The sequence below is a fragment of the Astyanax mexicanus genome, chromosome 12 (assembly GCF_023375975.1).
Source record: "Astyanax mexicanus isolate ESR-SI-001 chromosome 12, AstMex3_surface, whole genome shotgun sequence".
Lineage (NCBI taxonomy): Eukaryota > Metazoa > Chordata > Actinopteri > Characiformes > Acestrorhamphidae > Astyanax > Astyanax mexicanus.
The window spans coordinates 15970775-15988648 of NC_064419.1; the positions used below are offsets into that span (position 1 = coordinate 15970775).

General features: G+C 37.5%; 1 protein-coding gene across 1 annotated transcript in view; it reads left to right on the top strand.

Moving 5' to 3' along the window:
• Positions 1–17874, top strand: part of snrnp200 (small nuclear ribonucleoprotein 200 (U5)) — a 36623-nt gene that overhangs the window by 18024 nt on the left and 725 nt on the right. The window contains exons 21-44 of the mRNA XM_022670744.2: positions 288–485; positions 1717–1869; positions 3634–3714; positions 3812–3895; positions 4045–4151; positions 5199–5317; positions 5459–5613; positions 5787–5976; positions 6067–6240; positions 6786–6946; positions 8488–8715; positions 8826–9017; positions 9473–9651; positions 10211–10362; positions 10473–10581; positions 10818–10926; positions 12195–12384; positions 13892–14056; positions 15128–15249; positions 15330–15473; positions 15622–15798; positions 15905–16065; positions 17445–17526; positions 17642–17734. Coding sequence (XP_022526465.1) covers positions 288–485; positions 1717–1869; positions 3634–3714; positions 3812–3895; positions 4045–4151; positions 5199–5317; positions 5459–5613; positions 5787–5976; positions 6067–6240; positions 6786–6946; positions 8488–8715; positions 8826–9017; positions 9473–9651; positions 10211–10362; positions 10473–10581; positions 10818–10926; positions 12195–12384; positions 13892–14056; positions 15128–15249; positions 15330–15473; positions 15622–15798; positions 15905–16065; positions 17445–17526; positions 17642–17734 — 3525 coding nt within the window. The remainder of the gene's footprint in view (positions 1–287; positions 486–1716; positions 1870–3633; positions 3715–3811; positions 3896–4044; positions 4152–5198; positions 5318–5458; positions 5614–5786; positions 5977–6066; positions 6241–6785; positions 6947–8487; positions 8716–8825; positions 9018–9472; positions 9652–10210; positions 10363–10472; positions 10582–10817; positions 10927–12194; positions 12385–13891; positions 14057–15127; positions 15250–15329; positions 15474–15621; positions 15799–15904; positions 16066–17444; positions 17527–17641; positions 17735–17874) is intronic.

A 17874-nucleotide genomic window follows, 5' to 3' on the forward strand; every position in this document is an offset into this window, starting at 1 on the left:
TTTATGCCTGTAGGGAGTCATGTCATCCTTTACTTGCTTAGCTAATTAGAGTAATGCATGAAAATGTAATATTTTGACTGGGATGTTTTAACTTTGTATACAGTGCTATTTTGTGCTGTTATATGGACTACAAAAAGTAGCTCTGTATGCCTTTCATGTAATATTGACCTTCCATTCTTTATTTGTTTCGTGTGAAATATATACATTTACAGATAAAAAATTAAAGTAATCTATCGTTTCATCCACTGTCTCAGTCACTTTCACTCTTTCTGTGTTTTCTCTGTCAGGACGCTGTGAACTGGATTGGTTATACTTATCTGTATGTACGGATGCTACGTAACCCCACACTCTATGCGGTTTCCCATGATGAACGCAGCACTGATCCTTACCTGGAGCAGCGCAGGATGGACCTGGTGCACACAGCTGCCACTGTGCTGGAGAAGAACAATTTGGTCAAATATGACAAGAGGAGTGGCAGTTTCCAGGTAAACAGGTTAATTAAATGCATGTAACAGTAATCAATAATAATATAATTCTAATTACGCATTAAAACTAATGTGCGTCAAGACCGATTTACTAGCCAATACTATCCTAGGTGGTATAACCACAAATGTTTTTGTGATACTTCAGGAGTATGTTGAATATAAAGTGTTAAGGCTTTAAATTAAGTCTTTGATTATTGTAGGGTTTACCTTGTCTCTCAATATTACAAAATATATGAAGGAAGCAGACTGTATTTATAGAAAAAAAACAGCTGCAGAATAATAAAAAAAAACTATTTAGCAAAAATAGAAAAATAAAGGAAACAGTTTTATGTACAGACCTAAAATACTCTATGTTTAATGATTAATATGTACAGGGGTTGGACAATGAAACTGAAACACCTGTCATTTTAGTGTGGGAGGTTTCATGGCTATATTTGAGCAGCCTGGTGGCCAATCTTCATTAACTGCACATTGCACCAGTAAGAGCAGAGTGTGAAGGTTAAATTAGAAGGGTAAGAGCACAGTTTTGCTCAAAATATTCAAGTTCAAAAGAGGACGTCTTGCTTGCGCATCTGTGACCAAGACAGCAAGTCTTTGTGATGTATCAAGAGCCACGGTATCCAGGGTAATGTTAGCATACCACCAAGAAGGACCAACCACATCCAACAGGATTAACTGTGGACGCTGTTAGAGGAAGCTGTCTGAAAGGGATGTTCGGGTGCTATAACCCGGATTGTATCCAAAAAACATAAACCACGGCTGATCAAATCAAGGCAGAATTCAATGTGCACCTCAACTCTCCTGTGTCCGTCGGGACAATAAATTATTGTTGTCTAAGACCAGGCGTTTCAGTTTCATTGTCCAACCACTGTAATTTTCCAATGTTTTATTTAACAAGTTTACAAGTTAAGTATCAATTTACACTGTTATTCTGAAAGCCATCAGATGATTTGAAGTGTTAAAATGGCTGTTTATCAGTCACAATTCTCTTCAGTTCTCTAACATTCCAATGTGCATTAATATTATCAAGATGGCGTCCACTTTTTAAATCTTTCATTCCTCCCATTGACTCCTGTTTATTTTCCAAAATCTCAGCGATGTCCCTTTTACCACATGCTACCCAACCCCACTGTTTACACATGACTATCATGTGGTTACTGATGTTATGGAGTGTCCTAATTTAATCTTGGTTTTATTTTGACTAGATTTGTGTCTGGTTCTTATTCCGTAGGTGACCGACTTGGGACGGATTGCCAGTCACTTCTACATTACTCATGAGTCCATTATGACCTACAACCAGCTACTGAAACCTACACTTAGTGAAATCGAGCTCTTCAGGGTGTTCTCCCTCTCCTCTGAGTTCAGGAACATCACAGTCAGAGAGGTAGTGTAAGAATATTTTAATACCATTTCACAGCAAAGCATCCATTGATGTGCTATAAACAAGCGTCCCTCAACGAGCTACTGTTTGCTTGGCTTTAGCGCTGTGGAACGAGCCGATCTCCGTGGCTGTTTGCCCAGCGTCAGTTTACAGATACATTTGTATCATAAAACTTATTTTGCTTTAAACACAATTCTGGTTCTGTTTACATAAACATACCATCTCTTGCAGTGTGACAAAAAGCAAATCAATGATTTTGAGTGTATGTATGTATAAATGCTCTCAACTCATCCCCAAATTTGACATATTACAGTAAATGCTCAATCAAATAAATAGGGTAAACATGCATTGATGATCGCTGAATTGCAGTTTTGAGATATTACCATGATCATTAATTTAGCATAGCTGTAAGGTGCTGAATTTTTTTTTTAAATGGGCCTTGAAGGTGCTTTTAAAGGGCTTGAATTTTACCTTGCAAGATGTGTATGAACCCTGTAGTTGACTTTTTGCAGTCAGAGGGTGCTTCAAGTAAGTAGGCACACAGTAACTTTGTCTGAATTTCTTATATTAGTCTAGGGGTGAAACGATTACTTGAGTAATTCGAGTAACTCGACTAAAAAAAATTATTGAGTAATTTCTTGTGCCTCGAGTAATAGTTTATTTAATTAAAAAACTCCGCGCAGGAAGGAGGAGCAGGCAGCGGAGGTTTTAGTTTAGAAGAGGGTATTTTGAAGTGCCGAGGGAAAAGAGCGACAACTTAGGAGGAAAAAGAGCAATAATAATGGAGCTTTTTAGGCTGGACAGCGTGTATTCACCGTCTCAGCCGAGGACACGTTAGCGGTGGAGCCGAGAGAAGGTTAATGTAACTTATAGAAAATCAGTGAGATTAACATTAATATAGCTTAATAACACAACGACAGCACTGTGGAGCGCTGATTATTAGGAATACTGTCTAATGTGCGGTTGGTTAGTTTATAAAAACAGACAATTCAGGACTTAATACAGGCTTTATGTAATTGAACACAGCGCTGAGGAGTTTATAAACAAATACATGTCACCGGCTCGGTGAGACGAACTGGCAACATCTCTGCTGTTCAGAAGCTTAGATGCACAACATAATGCAAATGTTTATGACTTTTTTTATTGATTAATTCCCTATAGTTTTAATACTTACAAGAAATCATTTTTGAAAATAATTTAAATGAATTTATTAGTAATAATTAATAAGCGATTATTATTCCTTTATTTATTGTGTTTGCAGTTTGGAAATGTATGTTGTGAATTTCAAAATGTAACTTATCTAAAAAAGGAAATCAGTTGGTCATTCATTAGTAAGTGAAATGCCTTGTTTTTTCTTGTGTATTTTTAATTACTCTTTAATCAAACAAATGTTTTATCCGATTACTCGATTAATCGAATCAATTTTTCAGTAGAGTACTCGACTACTAAAATAATCGATAGCTGCAGCCCTATATTAGTCCACCTTTTTAGGTTCTGTCAAAAATCACTGATCATATGTGGTGTGTACTTCATAGTCTGGTTATAATCTGATTGTTGTAAATTTGTCTACTAATCCTAGCAGCCTGATTTGAAAAAGTGTGTTTGTTGTGTCCATTGTTGTGATGCCAGTATAATGAATGCTATGCAGCAGAGTTAGGCTTCACCTCTCTTGATTCTCTTAGATCCTTTCCAGATCTTTCACTTGCTTAGTTCACAAAGTCTGTTCAGAGGTCAAATTCTTATTTTTAATGATTTATTTTTATACAGGAGGAAAAACTGGAGCTACAGAAGCTACTGGAGAGGGTGCCCATTCCCGTGAAGGAAAGTATAGAGGAGCCCAGTGCTAAGGTAGGTGTTTGTGCATGTGTGCATTGTGGGAATGCATTTTATAAGCTGACATCTGTAGAGTGAGCTGACTACAATGTTCCAATCTTCTGTCCCATAGATAAATGTTCTGCTGCAGGCCTACATCTCCCAACTAAAACTAGAGGGCTTTGCTCTAATGGCTGACATGGTTTATGTCACACAGGCAAGTATTGCACATGTGCACTGAACATGATGTTCAGACCTTACCTCCCTATTCTGTTTTCATACATATTCACTTAACAGGATAAGAGGAGCTTGTCTGGTTCATGTGAAAGTTAATAGATTTTATTTTATTTTTTTGTCTGTGTCTAGAGTGCTGGTCGATTGATGAGGGCCATTTTTGAGATTGTTCTTGGTCGAGGCTGGGCTCAGCTCACAGACAAAACAATGAACCTCTGCAAAATGATCGACAAAAGAATGTAAGTTTTACAGATCAACTGACAAAACCAATAACTAACACCCAGCAGGTGTTTTTTTATTTATTTATTTTTATTTTATTACATAGGCATTCTCATTATTGACCGGAGGGATTCATTGCATACATGTCTGACACCACAGTTTGGAAATTTTGCTGTTAACTGCAATTTGCATATATTTAGGTCAAAAGCTGTTTGTCTCTAAAATTAGTATCTAATTTTTGTTCTTTATTCCATTATACTTAAATAGGTTTTGTAGCATTCTTGCATACTGTAATGATTTTAATTTTAACTTTTAAGTGAACTCTAACTGAAGCAAATTCTTGAAACCTTATTAGCAGTTAGCCATGTTTCATGTCAGGTTCAGCCAGACTGTATTACAATACCAACTGTATTACAATAAGGCTGAGCAGAAACTTTCTCATAATTATTATGAGGTGCTTTCTGGTCCAGTGTAGCAGGTCCACTCTGGTGTGGAACAGTACAGCTATAGGGGGAACCCAGATATGGCTCTGGAGTCCTCACCCATGATGTGTGTGAAACAAGCATGCAACTATACATGGAGAGCTTTGGTTACAGTGCATTACCAGCTGTTAACAGTACTCATAGAACGCCTCTCAGCCAATCAGATTGCAGGGTCAGAACCAACTGTGGTATAATAACAGTTATAGTAATTATGAGGGATTTTATTGTAGAATTGAGGCATCAGTTTTGTTTATTAACTATTTATTTATTATTTTTTGTATGTATTTGACAAAATTAATGAAACCCATCTTGTGACCATCAAATATTATGTGTAGATGTTAAGTATCAAAGTTTGGACTATTTTGCTGTTCAGCTGTGTTCCCCACGAGGACCACCACCTTAAATAACATTCAGCCTAGAATACATGCATGTATTCTGAGAAAATGCATTCTGCCCATGAAGACCTGACTTTTTCAAAGTCAATAGTTTTCAATAGTTTAAATTAGTTATCATAAAATTGATCAAATTCTTAGTTAATAACAATGATCTTGACCACTGATTTTAACTGTTAATTCTCTGTTTAAGGTGGCAGTCCATGTCTCCTCTGCGTCAGTTCCGCAAGCTTCCAGAAGAAGTCATCAAGAAGATTGAAAAGAAGAGCTTTCCCTTTGAGCGTCTTTATGATCTCAATCACAATGAAATTGGTTGGTGCTCTGAGCTTCAATTTTATTCATATTCATTATATTTCCGCCAATATATTTCCGTATAATTTTTCAGTGGATGATCTTGGGATTTTAATGTGTTACTGATTGTTTGCATTTAAAGTAAATTTTCTGTTTTCTCAGGTGAGCTGATCCGCATGCCAAAAATGGGGAAAACCATCCACAAGTATGTGCACCAGTTTCCAAAACTGGACCTTGCAGTTCACCTTCAGCCCATCACTCGCTCCACCCTGAAGGTGGAGCTCACCATCACTCCAGACTTTCAGTGGGATGATAAGGTCAGCCTTAGAGCCAGACTTGTGCTAAGTTTTGATATTTAGAACATTTTATTATATTCTATTTTCTTATTATCTTATATTATTAAAACAAAAAAATTGTGATTTACATGGCTGCTAGAAAAGGTTTTACAGTTTAAGAACATTTAAGAAAAAGGTGCTTGCGTATCTCATAGGTGCATGGATCCTCTGAGGCGTTTTGGATCTTGGTGGAGGATGTTGACAGTGAGGTGATTCTGCACCATGAATACTTCCTGCTTAAGGCCAAATATGCTCAGGATGAACACTTGATCACCTTTTTTGTGCCCGTGTTCGAGCCGCTGCCTCCACAGTACTTCATCAGAGTCGTCTCAGACCGCTGGCTTTGTGAGTAACTTTCGTTTTCTTAACATCTGTTGACTTCGTGTTATGTCCTGCTGTTATAAAATTGCTCTTTCTCTGCCTTCCTGTCTGCAGCTTGTGAAACTCAGCTGCCAGTGTCTTTCCGTCACCTCATCCTCCCAGAGAAATATCCTCCTCCCACTGAGCTGCTGGATCTGCAGCCTCTGCCAGTATCTGCCCTGAGAAATGCTGCGTTTGAGAGCCTCTATCAGAACAAGTTCCCCTTTTTCAACCCCATTCAGACACAAGGTGACTAGACTTACATAAAACCTATTTTGTTGAAGATATGTAGTAGAAGTTTCTTTGAATCATTATTTTTCTAGAGCAAAATGAGTGTACAACATAGATGGCAAAAAATGAGAATTTGGTGCAGTTTATGTAAAATGGTAATTGATTAAAAACAGACCTTAGGTGCATTACAGTGTAATTTTAAAAAATGTTACATAGTTAGTTGCACATTGACCAGGTACTTCAATTGCAGTGCAGTGTTTTTTGCTGATTGTTGCAGTGCCAATAACTCTTAACAAATTATATAAACTTTTGTGTGAAGCACAATATACTTCTCTGAACAGATTGTGCAAAATAGGCTTTGCTTAAAGAACCCTGTTTATTCCAAAAAGTGTAATCTCTCCTATTTAATTGAAAGTAGTGCTGGAAATTTGGAATAAAAAATCTTAGTTTACTGTGTTTATAGGATATTGGCTCAATAGCAATAGCAGATAGAGATTGTAATGCAGTGCACTAAACCTTTTTTTCTAAACTAAATTTCTAAAATCAACTGATATGTCTTTCAGTGTTCAATGCAGTTTACAACAGTGATGACAATGTGTTTGTGGGAGCCCCTACTGGCAGTGGAAAGACAATCTGTGCAGAGTTTGCCATTCTGAGGATGCTGCTACATAACACAGAAGGACGCTGTGTCTACATCACGCCCATGGAGGCTCTGGCTGAACAGGTATGCTTTTTGATGGCATCTTCCTATTCCTTTATGAACACTACATGACAAAAAGAAAATGCACCCTAGGTTGCTGCAAAACGTGCAGGTAGAGAAGGAGCGATTGATTAGACACGTATTATATCAGCTGATTTTCAGCCAAAATATGTGATCAACCCATATTTTTCTGATTTAGCTGATCTGATTTGGGAACTCTGGTTAGCACACCAGCGTGTGGGGATCAGTGTTTGGGACAGTTTGGTCACAGGAAGCTGCAGTGCCTTGCCAGCTGCCAGGTGGAACTCTAGAGCTGGACACGTGCCAATACTCGCTTGAGAAACGTCATTCACACACACTTTCTTTCTCACACTTACTCACACTCTCTCTCACACACACACACACACATGCACAACGTGACTGAGCGAGCTCAGAAGTGATTGCAAATTTGACTCTGAGCAAAGGTTTTTGTCAGCAAACGATGAAAAACTGTCGGCGACTGAAAAAAACAGGTTAAAATTGTGTAGTGTTTACTAGAAAAAAGTGAGTTAAAAGTGGCAAAAACAAACATCAGACTGGCTGAACGGAGCAGACCTGAGCCTAGTTTAGCCTCCACAGAAAGACATTTAATCTGTAGTTCCATCTAGAGATTGAATGAAAATGACCATGACCAAGGAGACCTTACAAGGAGTCTTGGACAGACACACAGTATAACTGTCCTGAACTTTAAACCCCACTTTAATTTCACTATGTCCTTAGCACAAATTTAAAAGATTTATTGATTAGTGAAATGCACTTTTTTGATTTTTGAGGGTTTGGAGCATCAACATTGTCTAGCTTAACTACTTGTGTGTTTTATTTAAATTAGTATCATACTGTGGCAACCTAGTCCTACAGAGCTTGGGAGCAGAAGTTTACTGGTTCAATCCCCTGGACTGGCAGGAAGAGAGGACTAGCTCCTATATCATTCACATATAGAATTATAATGTAAATAACCAAAACAACATTCAGAGCATTAAACTACGTAATTATGGTCATGTCAACTTTGTCATTGTTAGTACATACACAATATTTTTTACTGTAAAACATGGTCGTGTGTCGTCACATGATCCCATTTGTGAAATGCAAGCAGTGTGGAGAGACAACGATGAAGAATTCAAAAACTAAGCCATCTGAGCAATTTGAGCAGTGGGGACTTAAGAAAAATCTTTATTCAGTTTTCCTCGAATATGATTTAATAAAATTGATTTTTGACCGTCCCAGCACTATTTACATGCTCTTAAGCAAGGCGTGTAAACCCTAATTGAAATCGAACAGTAAGAGGACACTGCTGACTGTTCTCATATAATTCATTCTAGTGATTTGGACATTAAGGTTTTTATCTTATAGAACGGGTTTAAAGTCCAATTCTGTTAAAATGCTATGTCTATTTTCTGCATTACTTTTTGGGCAGAAGCTAAATCCCAGTGTGACCATAATCTTAATTGATTAAATGTAAAGTCAAAAATTTGAAATGATCATATCTGTGTTAGAAAACTGACTGCATATTTTCTGCTGGCGAGTAGGTGTTTGTGGATTGGCACCAGAAGTTCCAAGAAGCACTGAACAAAAAAGTGGTCATACTGACTGGAGAAACCAGCACTGACCTAAAGCTGCTGGGAAAAGGAGACATCATCATCAGCACCCCGGACAAGTGGGACATCCTGTCCCGTCGATGGAAGCAGAGGAAGAATGTGCAGAATGTCAGCCTCTTCATTGTGGATGAGACTCACCTCATTGGAGGAGAGAATGGGGTAAGGCTTGATTTAATGTATTGATCAATAGATGAGTCAATAGTTTGATCAATGGATTCCTCTCCCCCTCTTAAAATCCTGACACTTCTCTTCTGCTTTTCGTGTCCTAGCCTGTGCTGGAGGTCATCTGCTCCAGAATGAGGTACATCTCCTCTCAGATTGAGAGGCCCATCCGCATCGTGGCTCTCAGTTCCTCTCTGTCCAATGCTAAAGACGTAGCCCACTGGCTGGGCTGCAGTACCACGGCAACCTTCAATTTCCACCCTAATGTTCGGCCTGTGCCACTGGAACTCCACATCCAGGTAAAATCGGTTTCCAAAATGGGGTATAAGATGCTTGATAGCATAGTCTTAAAAAGGCCAGTGATCATTTGCTTTGTTTATTTTTTGCGTTTTTATATTATATTTTTAAATAAATAAATAGCTTTTGTAGCACTGTTTACCAATAGATTACAACATACTTGTCATACTTACGTTATTTTGTGGGACTCCTGGATTTAATAAAGTGTCTTTGTGTGACAAGACTCTTAAATTAGTGTCCAAAAATACAGTGGGGGTTTGTTTCTCTTCACAAGCTACACTTACTAAAAATGACAGGTCTGAGACGCACCCCAGTTACTGGCCGAAACACTAAAAATGCCCATTGAGCTTATAGATGTGCATGTGAGCCGAAACAAAGTGAAGAGAGAGAACCTTGTTACTGACAAAGTACAGTGACAATTTCTATTTGCTTTAGTTTCTGTCTGCTCTTTTCCCAGGGTTTCAATGTGAGTCACACACAGACCCGTCTGCTGTCTATGGCTAAACCTGTCTATCATAGCATCATGAAGCACTCACCATCCAAACCAACCTTGGTGTTTGTGCCATCTCGTCGTCAAACCCGCCTCACTGCCATTGACATCCTCACGTTCTGTGCTGCAGACGTCGTTCCTCAGAGGTACAGTGCACTGGCTAAACTCTACATAATCTTTCCTCTTACCAAAACCACAAATTAAGTATAGCTGTATTGAAAAGCTATTTTTTGCAAGGAGGAACAACACTGTATTTATTAGTCATAGTGTAATAGTTGTTCCAATATTTTGCTTGTATTGCATATGTTGTGGGATAAATTTGTTATAGCACCTCTGTCAGGCCAACATGAATCTGACAAGTTTTCATGTTTAATTAACATTTTTATTCCAGTCAGAGTGCTACTGAATTATAATTGCACTTAATATGTTTTAATACATTAAAAACTAAGTTGTATGTTGATTGAATTGGTTGCCGAGAAACGTGTAAAAGTTTGAAAAAGTGCATCCATCGAATTTATGTTGAAAAATGACTGGCAGCGATTTTGTCTATTAAAGCTGATTTAAAACAGCCTGAAAAATGTTTCAAACAACTGATGTAACCACTATCAAATATGTTTAAATAGGCTATTCTGATATTACAAACTAAAATCTTTGTACTGGACATTTAGCACAGTTTTGTTTAGTCGCTTCTTTTGTATGTTGTAGATTCCTGCATTGCACTGAGAAGGACCTGGCCCCGTTCCTGGAGAAGCTGTCTGATGCAACATTAAGGGAAACCCTTTCTAATGGTGTGGGCTATCTGCATGAGGGACTCTCCTCCACAGAATGCAAGATTGTTGAGCAACTCTTCAACTCTGGTAAGAATTTAAAGTTTCACATAAAACCATGAAGTCAAAGGTTTCAAAATGTAACTCTAGTTAATACAGTTTAATGGAACGTACCATTATCTTTCTTTTTTGTTTTCAAGGTGCCATTCAGGTCGTGGTGGCATCCCGTTCTCTTTGCTGGGGAACTAACATCTCTGCCCACTTGGTGATTGTCATGGACACGCAGTACTACAATGGCAAAATTCATGCGTACGTATTTTTTTCATGACCCCTCCTTGAAGGAAGATATTCAGTTACTTGATTGTTCAGTCAGCATGTATGCTTTTTTTTTTATATTGAGAACTTTTTTTAAATTCTGCTAGAACAATACCAGAGTTCATTTAGTTTATGAGCACTCTGTGTAAGTGCTGTCATGTCTGCTGTAATGTCTGTCATTTCTTTCTTAATGTGTTAAAGTAAATTTTAATATATTGCCTTTTCTTCAGTTATGTGGACTATCCAATCTACGACGTGCTCCAGATGGTGGGGAAAGCTAATCGCCCCCTACAGGATGATGAGGGCCGCTGTGTCATCATGTGCCAAGGATCTAAAAAGGTAAAGTCAGTATTAAATATTTAGAGTGGTATAAAAATGTTTGGGCACTCCTGATATTTTTCAGAATTTTCCTTTATAAATCATTGGTTGTTTGAATCAGCAGCTTCAATTTAATATATCATAAAGCAGATGAACACAATAATATATGAGCAGTGAAATTAAGTTTATAGGATTTACAGAGGGTGTGCTATAATTATTTAAACAAAATTAGGCAGGTGCGTAAATTTGGGCACCCTTGTTTTGTGGATTTGAATAAATTTAGCACTAATTATTGGAACACAAAATTTATTTGTTAAGCTCGTTGACCCTCGACCTACATAGACAGGTGAATTCAGTTATGAGTAAGGGTTAATGTGGCCAATTGCAAATTCAGCACACTTTGCACAAGGAGAATCTGTATAGGAAAATAATGCAGAAAAAGCCTTTTCTGAGCACACGCCACAAACAGAGTCGCTTGAGGTATGCTAAAGCTCAAGCACATTTGGATAAGCCAGATTCATTTTGGTATAAGGTGCTGTGTGTGGACTACTGAAACTGAAATTTAGTTATTTGGAGGACGGTATGCATGGAGGAAAAAGAACACAGCATTTCAAGACAAACACTTTACTGCTCCCCACAGTAAAATCTGGTGGTGGTTCATCATGCTGTGGGGATGTGTGATCAGTGCAGGTACTGTGAATCCTGTTAAAGTTGAGGGTTGCATTCATTTCAGTCAATATCAGCAGATTCTTGAGAACAACGTTCAAGAATCAGTGAGAAAGTTGAAGTTAAAGCGCCCGGGCTGGATACTTCAACAAGACAACGACCCTAAACACTAAACACTGCTCAAAATCTACTAAAGCATTCATGCAGAGGAACAATAACAGCGGCTGTTCATGCTTAAAAACCATCAAACCTGACTGAACTGGAGATGATTTATAAAGAAGAATGATCCAAAATACCTTCAACCAGAAGCCAGACTCTCATTGGAAGCTATAGGAAGCATTAAAATCTGTTATTTCTGTAAAAGGAGAATCTACTCAAAATTTCTGTAATTGTTCTGTTGAGGTTCTGTTCTGTTGCACACTTTCTGTAAATCCTATAAACTTTATTACACTTCTCAAATATCACGGTGTTCATCTGCTATATGATATTTAACTGAAATTGCTGATCCCAACAACCAATTATTTATAAAGGATAATTATCAAGAATGCCCAAACTTTTTCATATCACTGTAAAGCTGTTTTCAGTTTCTTCAGAATACTTACCATTCTGTTCCGCTGTATTAGGACTTCTTCAAGAAATTCCTCTACGAGCCTCTGCCTGTTGAATCCCACCTGGACCACTGTCTCCATGATCACTTTAATGCTGAGATTGTCACGAAGACTGTGGAGAACAAGCAGGATGCTGTGGACTATCTGACGTGGACCTTCCTTTACCGCCGCATGACCCAGAATCCCAACTACTACAACCTGCAGGGTGAGAGCATTGTTCAGTCCAAGGAGTTTAGTACTGAAAAAGGATTTCTTGTTTTTGGTTTCTACAAACTTTCTAATCTGTTTAAATTCTACAATCAGTGTGACAAAGACTGAATGTAAAGGAGTTTAACAAATATTACATTAATCGTTTAGGAAATTCAAGCCATTTTAACAGCCATTCTCTCCAGGTTTTAAAGTTTAAATGTGACTGGGTAAAAAATACTATTTATACATGGTACCTTTAGCCACCTTCTCTTCAGAGAGGTCACAAAAACCTATTTTTTAGTGCAAAATGTGACCGTACCTTTTATTTTTGGTAACAAAAAGAAACAAAAATGACTGGAGTAATCATAGGGCATTTTACAAACGGCTGTGTGATATGACCAAAAAAAAACATATCCTGATATAGGCCACATTATATCCCGATAACAATATACATCACATTGTAGCACATTTTCTATAAATTCATTTTCTTAAAACATGTTAGCTAACCACACAAAATACCTATTTCTTATTATATATTGAATTACACTCGACAAGTAAAAAATATTTCTTTTTTTTTTTTTTTTTGAGGAACTCTGGCCAATTGTTAAACAGAGGAAAATTAAGTAGTAGCAGTTTTTGCTTTTACTTTTTACTGAATTGAGTTTGTGCACCTAAAGTAGAGTCAACAGCATGAGTTAACTTTTATATCAGTGTTTCTCAATCCTGGTCCTCTTCTCCTCCTGCCCTTCATATTTTTCAGACTTTAACTTTAACTCACTCCTGTTGCTCTGACAGGACTATTAATGAGCTGATTGGTTGATGTGTGCAGAACAGGTGATGCAGGATCAAGGCTGAGAAACTGCGTTTTATAGTTCAGAGGTTAATGTAGGGACTCTTAAATTGAAATATGTGCCGGTTAAAAGCACGTCATTCAGGTTTGGGCAGGGCTCTGTTGTGGCTGGAGTTTAGTTAGGAAAATACTGCAAATACCACTTGAACACATGGTTCACTGCAGTAAATGCTACATGGCTCAGTGATTCCAGATAGTCATATCCACATGACAAGGAGCTGTAAGGGAAAAAAAAAGCCACAGACCAGCATGGAGCTGATGCTTCTGTTCAGTGTTGCCCTGTTCGGTGCGCTCACTCTGTTGAAAGGACTACAATCACTGTTATTACAGTGATTTGCCATATTCTCCCCTAATTTAAAGCAGTTGGGCACTGCAGTAATAAAATAAATTAAAAATAATGCAAAGCCACCATTAAAAAAAAAATACATTTTGTGAATGTAGTAAAAAATTTTATTACTTAAGGAGAATTTTACTAACCATAGGATCCATTTCATCATCTTTTTTCCCTAAAAATATATTAAAATATTAATAACTGGTTCCTTTTGTCATGGTATTGAAAATGGTTGAGAATCATTCATTTTCAGTGGTATCAGTACCAGTTATCAAATTTCTTGTATTGTGGCATCCCTAGTCTTGTCAGTTTTGCAGAAGTTAACTTAATTTTCTGTGGCAGGTATGTCTCACCGGCACCTGTCGGACCACTTGTCGGAGCTGGTGGAGAACACGCTGCAGGATCTGGAGCAGTCCAAGTGCATCAGTGTGGAGGATGAGATGGATGTAGCTCCCCTCAACCTGGGCATGATCGCCGCTTACTACTACATTAACTATACCACCATCGGTAAGAAAGATCTGTCAGTGTTCTGAATAAGCTATTGCGAACCATCTACATCATTCTATCAAACAGCTTTGCTTTGTGGTGATTTAAACTGGGGAAACTTAAGCTTCAGTGTAACCCTACACAAGACCTGCCTGGCCAATATGGAAGTGCGTTTTGTAAAACAAAGTTTTAAAGCTAATTGGTAGTTGCCTATTACATACCTAAAAATAGAGCCAAGTACCAAAGAAAAAGAAATTGATGAATTACCCATCTTGCTCAACAGAGATATTTATGGTTGTTGCAGTTTTATCTGGCAAACCAGAATGTGCTGTGCATTACGTTTAAAATAGTCCTTTCAGATCTGACAGTAAATGTCAAGCTTTTCATTAATAATTCTTCAATAATACTAATGTCCTCTGGCCACATTTCTGTTATTTGCTGTATAGTGGGAATTTTAGCCAATAAAAAAATAGGGTAATTGTTTAATTTAAAGCTTGTAAAAGATTTTATTCTCATTTTATTTGAGCTTAAAGCTGTATATACAGTATCTCACAAGTAGGTACGCCTTTTACAATTTTTAATGGGTCGACACTGAAGATATGACACTTTGATGCAATGTAAAGTAGTCAGTGTACAGCTTGAATATCAGTGTGTATTTGCTGTTCCCTCAAAATAACTCAACACACAGCCGTTAATGTGTAAACTGCTGGAAACTAAACAAAAAATGTCCAAATTGTGCCCAAAGTGTCTATTTTTGTGGCCACCATTTTTTTCCTGCACTTGTTTAACTCTATCTTTGGCCATAGAGTGCACAGGATGTCACTAGAATCCTCTTACACTACCCACCCGTGTGAGGATGCCCCAGAGGTACTCAGTTGGGTTTTGGTCTTATCCTCAGTGTTCTCCCATGAAAACATATAATAAAATATTTACAAAAATGTGGGTGGTGGACTCACTTTTGTGAGATACATTGTTGGGTTTAGGGTTTAAACACTAGCTTTAGAGTTGAGGCAAAACCCCTTTAGCATTAATTATCTGTCGAAGTTTATTTTTGTGTATTTTGTTTGAATTGCATTGAATTATTTTCTCCAGAGTTGTTCAGCATGTCGCTGAATGCAAAGACAAAGATCCGTGGCCTGATCGAGATCATTTCCAATGCAGCAGAGTATAAGAACATTCCCATCAGACATCATGAAGATACGCTGCTCCGCCAGGTCAGTTATATGCCTTAAACTAATAAAGTTAAAATGCTGAAGCCTAGTTTATGATATTGATGAAGTTGTTTGTTTTGTAGCTGGCTCAAAAAGTTCCCCACAAGCTGAACAGCCCCAAGTTTAATGACCCACACGTGAAGACCAACCTGCTGCTGCAAGCCCATCTCTCCCGTATGCAACTGAGTGCAGAGCTTCAATCTGACACGGAAGATATCCTCAGCAAGGTGAGAAAATAAGAGCCTAATTTAGGAGCACTAACAAAAAATTTTAGATGTTTAAGGAATTGGTTTGGCCTGATTTACCAGTCCTTTGTGATTATTTTATCAAAGTAATTTTTAATTTTACACGCTTCCTCTTTTTATATGATTTCAGGCTGTGCGTCTCATTCAAGCATGTGTGGATGTGCTCTCCAGTAACGGCTGGCTGAGTCCTGCTCTGGCTGCTATGGAGCTGGCACAGATGGTGACTCAGGCCATGTGGTCTAAAGACTCGTATCTCAGACAGCTACCACACTTTACCACGGAGCACATCAAGCGCTGCACTGATAAGGTGAGAAGAAGCCGTGTGCTTTAGGGTTTAAATGCTTGTGGGGTTACAAATGAGTAAAAAAAGTGTATATATTATATATAATGTTTTGTTTCAATTTTTTTTATAGGGAGTGGAGAGTATTTTTGACATTATGGAAATGGAGGATGAGGAGCGCACTGCTCTCTTACAGCTGTCTGATGTTCAGATGGCTGATGTGGCACGGTTTTGTAACCGCTACCCTAATATTGAGCTATCCTACGAAGTTGCCGACAAAGACTACATCAAGAGGTATGGAGTAGTGTTTTTAATTTTACAACTGTCACCACAATGCCGCCTTACATGAATCCAGTAATAGTAAAAAAAAAAAAAAAAAAGGCAACAATAAAACAAACAACAACAAAAAAAAAACCCACTGGATAATTTATTGTTTATTATTCACCACACGTGATGTGGGCAGTGAGGATTAAGGGCCTTGCTTAGGAACCCAACAATAATAGCTTGTTAAACACATGCATCAACACACAACCCCGTCATCTGTAACCTGGTGCTTTGACCACTGAGCACCACTGTTGCTCTTGAGTTTATTATTGTAAATTTAAGCAATAATAAAAAAAGGTTTATTATTGCGTTTATACCACACTTTCGTTATCACTGTTTACTTAAAGAAGAACTTTCTGTGAGGTAAAGTTCAATTCTATCAGATGGCTAACAGCTGAAAACATCACACTATAACAGTCGAGGAACATTATTTACCCAATAATAACCACAGATAATGAACGCAAAATGCCAAATTTATATATTGATAACATTAGATTTATTAAAAATAGTCAAATAAAATAAAGGATCTTGTTGGATTTATTACAGCTAAAGTAAAAATAAAGTTATCAGCAAAAGTAAAACTCTACGTTAATTACAGTTTAATAACTAGTATAAAAAAGTATAATAAAACACCATTTTAAAGATTTATTCCAACAAATATAGTGTGTCCAAGTTTTATGGCAGTTTATGAAGACACACTATTCTACCAACAGAAGTGAAATTGATCGATTCTGGTGTTCTTGAAAATAGCATCTCAATATAGTACACTCCCCATTGTGCAGTTCTTTAAATATGCATGGTCAGTACTAACTGTTATAAAAAATATATACATTTATTATACACCAGTGTTTATATGCCAGTTCAGAGGAAATATGTAAATAATAAATATTACCGTATTTTTGCACTATAAAGGTGCACTTAAAATCGTTTTAATTTTCCCAAAAATTGTCAGTGCACCTTATGTAAGAATTTTACCTGTCGGGGTATAAGCAGCAGTAAAGCCACTCCACTGAGGTGCAGCGTTATGCAGGAGTTTCAGTGTAGTAGTCTGCATGTTTACCGTATTAAAATAGGCTATTTGGGACGAACTGCTAGTTGATATCTCCCTGTCTTACCAGAACACTCAGGGTCCCTCAGTGTAGCACTGTCGACGGCATAAAAACTCAATATAAACTGTTTTTGTGCGTTTAAGTAGACTTGTTTGTAAGATGAAAATCTGCCTTTTTTTATCCTTTTTTTGTTTTCCTGTTATTAACCAAAGATGTTTTTTCATTAAGCATGGTTTTCTGTGACTTTTGTAAAGGGTTAACTCACGTAAGTTCATGGTTATTGCTGTCTTGAATTTTCAGTGGCAGTCCAGTTCTGGTTCAGGTGCAGTTAGAGAGAGAGGAAGAGGTGACTGGACCAGTCATTGCTCCACTCTTTCCCCAGGTAAGTAAATACAGTCCAGAACAGTCAGTATTGTCATGTCTTGGCTTCCTAATCTAATCTATTTCTTATTGTTTTTTTTGAAAATAATGTAATGCATCATTTTTTTTGTGTGCAGAAACGTGAAGAGGGCTGGTGGGTTGTAATTGGAGACCCGAAGTCTAACAGTCTCATCTCCATTAAGAGGTTGACTCTGCAGCAGAAGGCCAAGGTTAGTTCATTCTTTCTTCTCCTCAGTTCAGCAAATCTAGAGCATTCTTAATCATGTTTTTGAAGTCGACAGTAGTTAAGTTTACAGTTAAATAATTTATTACTTTTAGTCCACTGTTGCAGCAATGTTAAAATTTATTC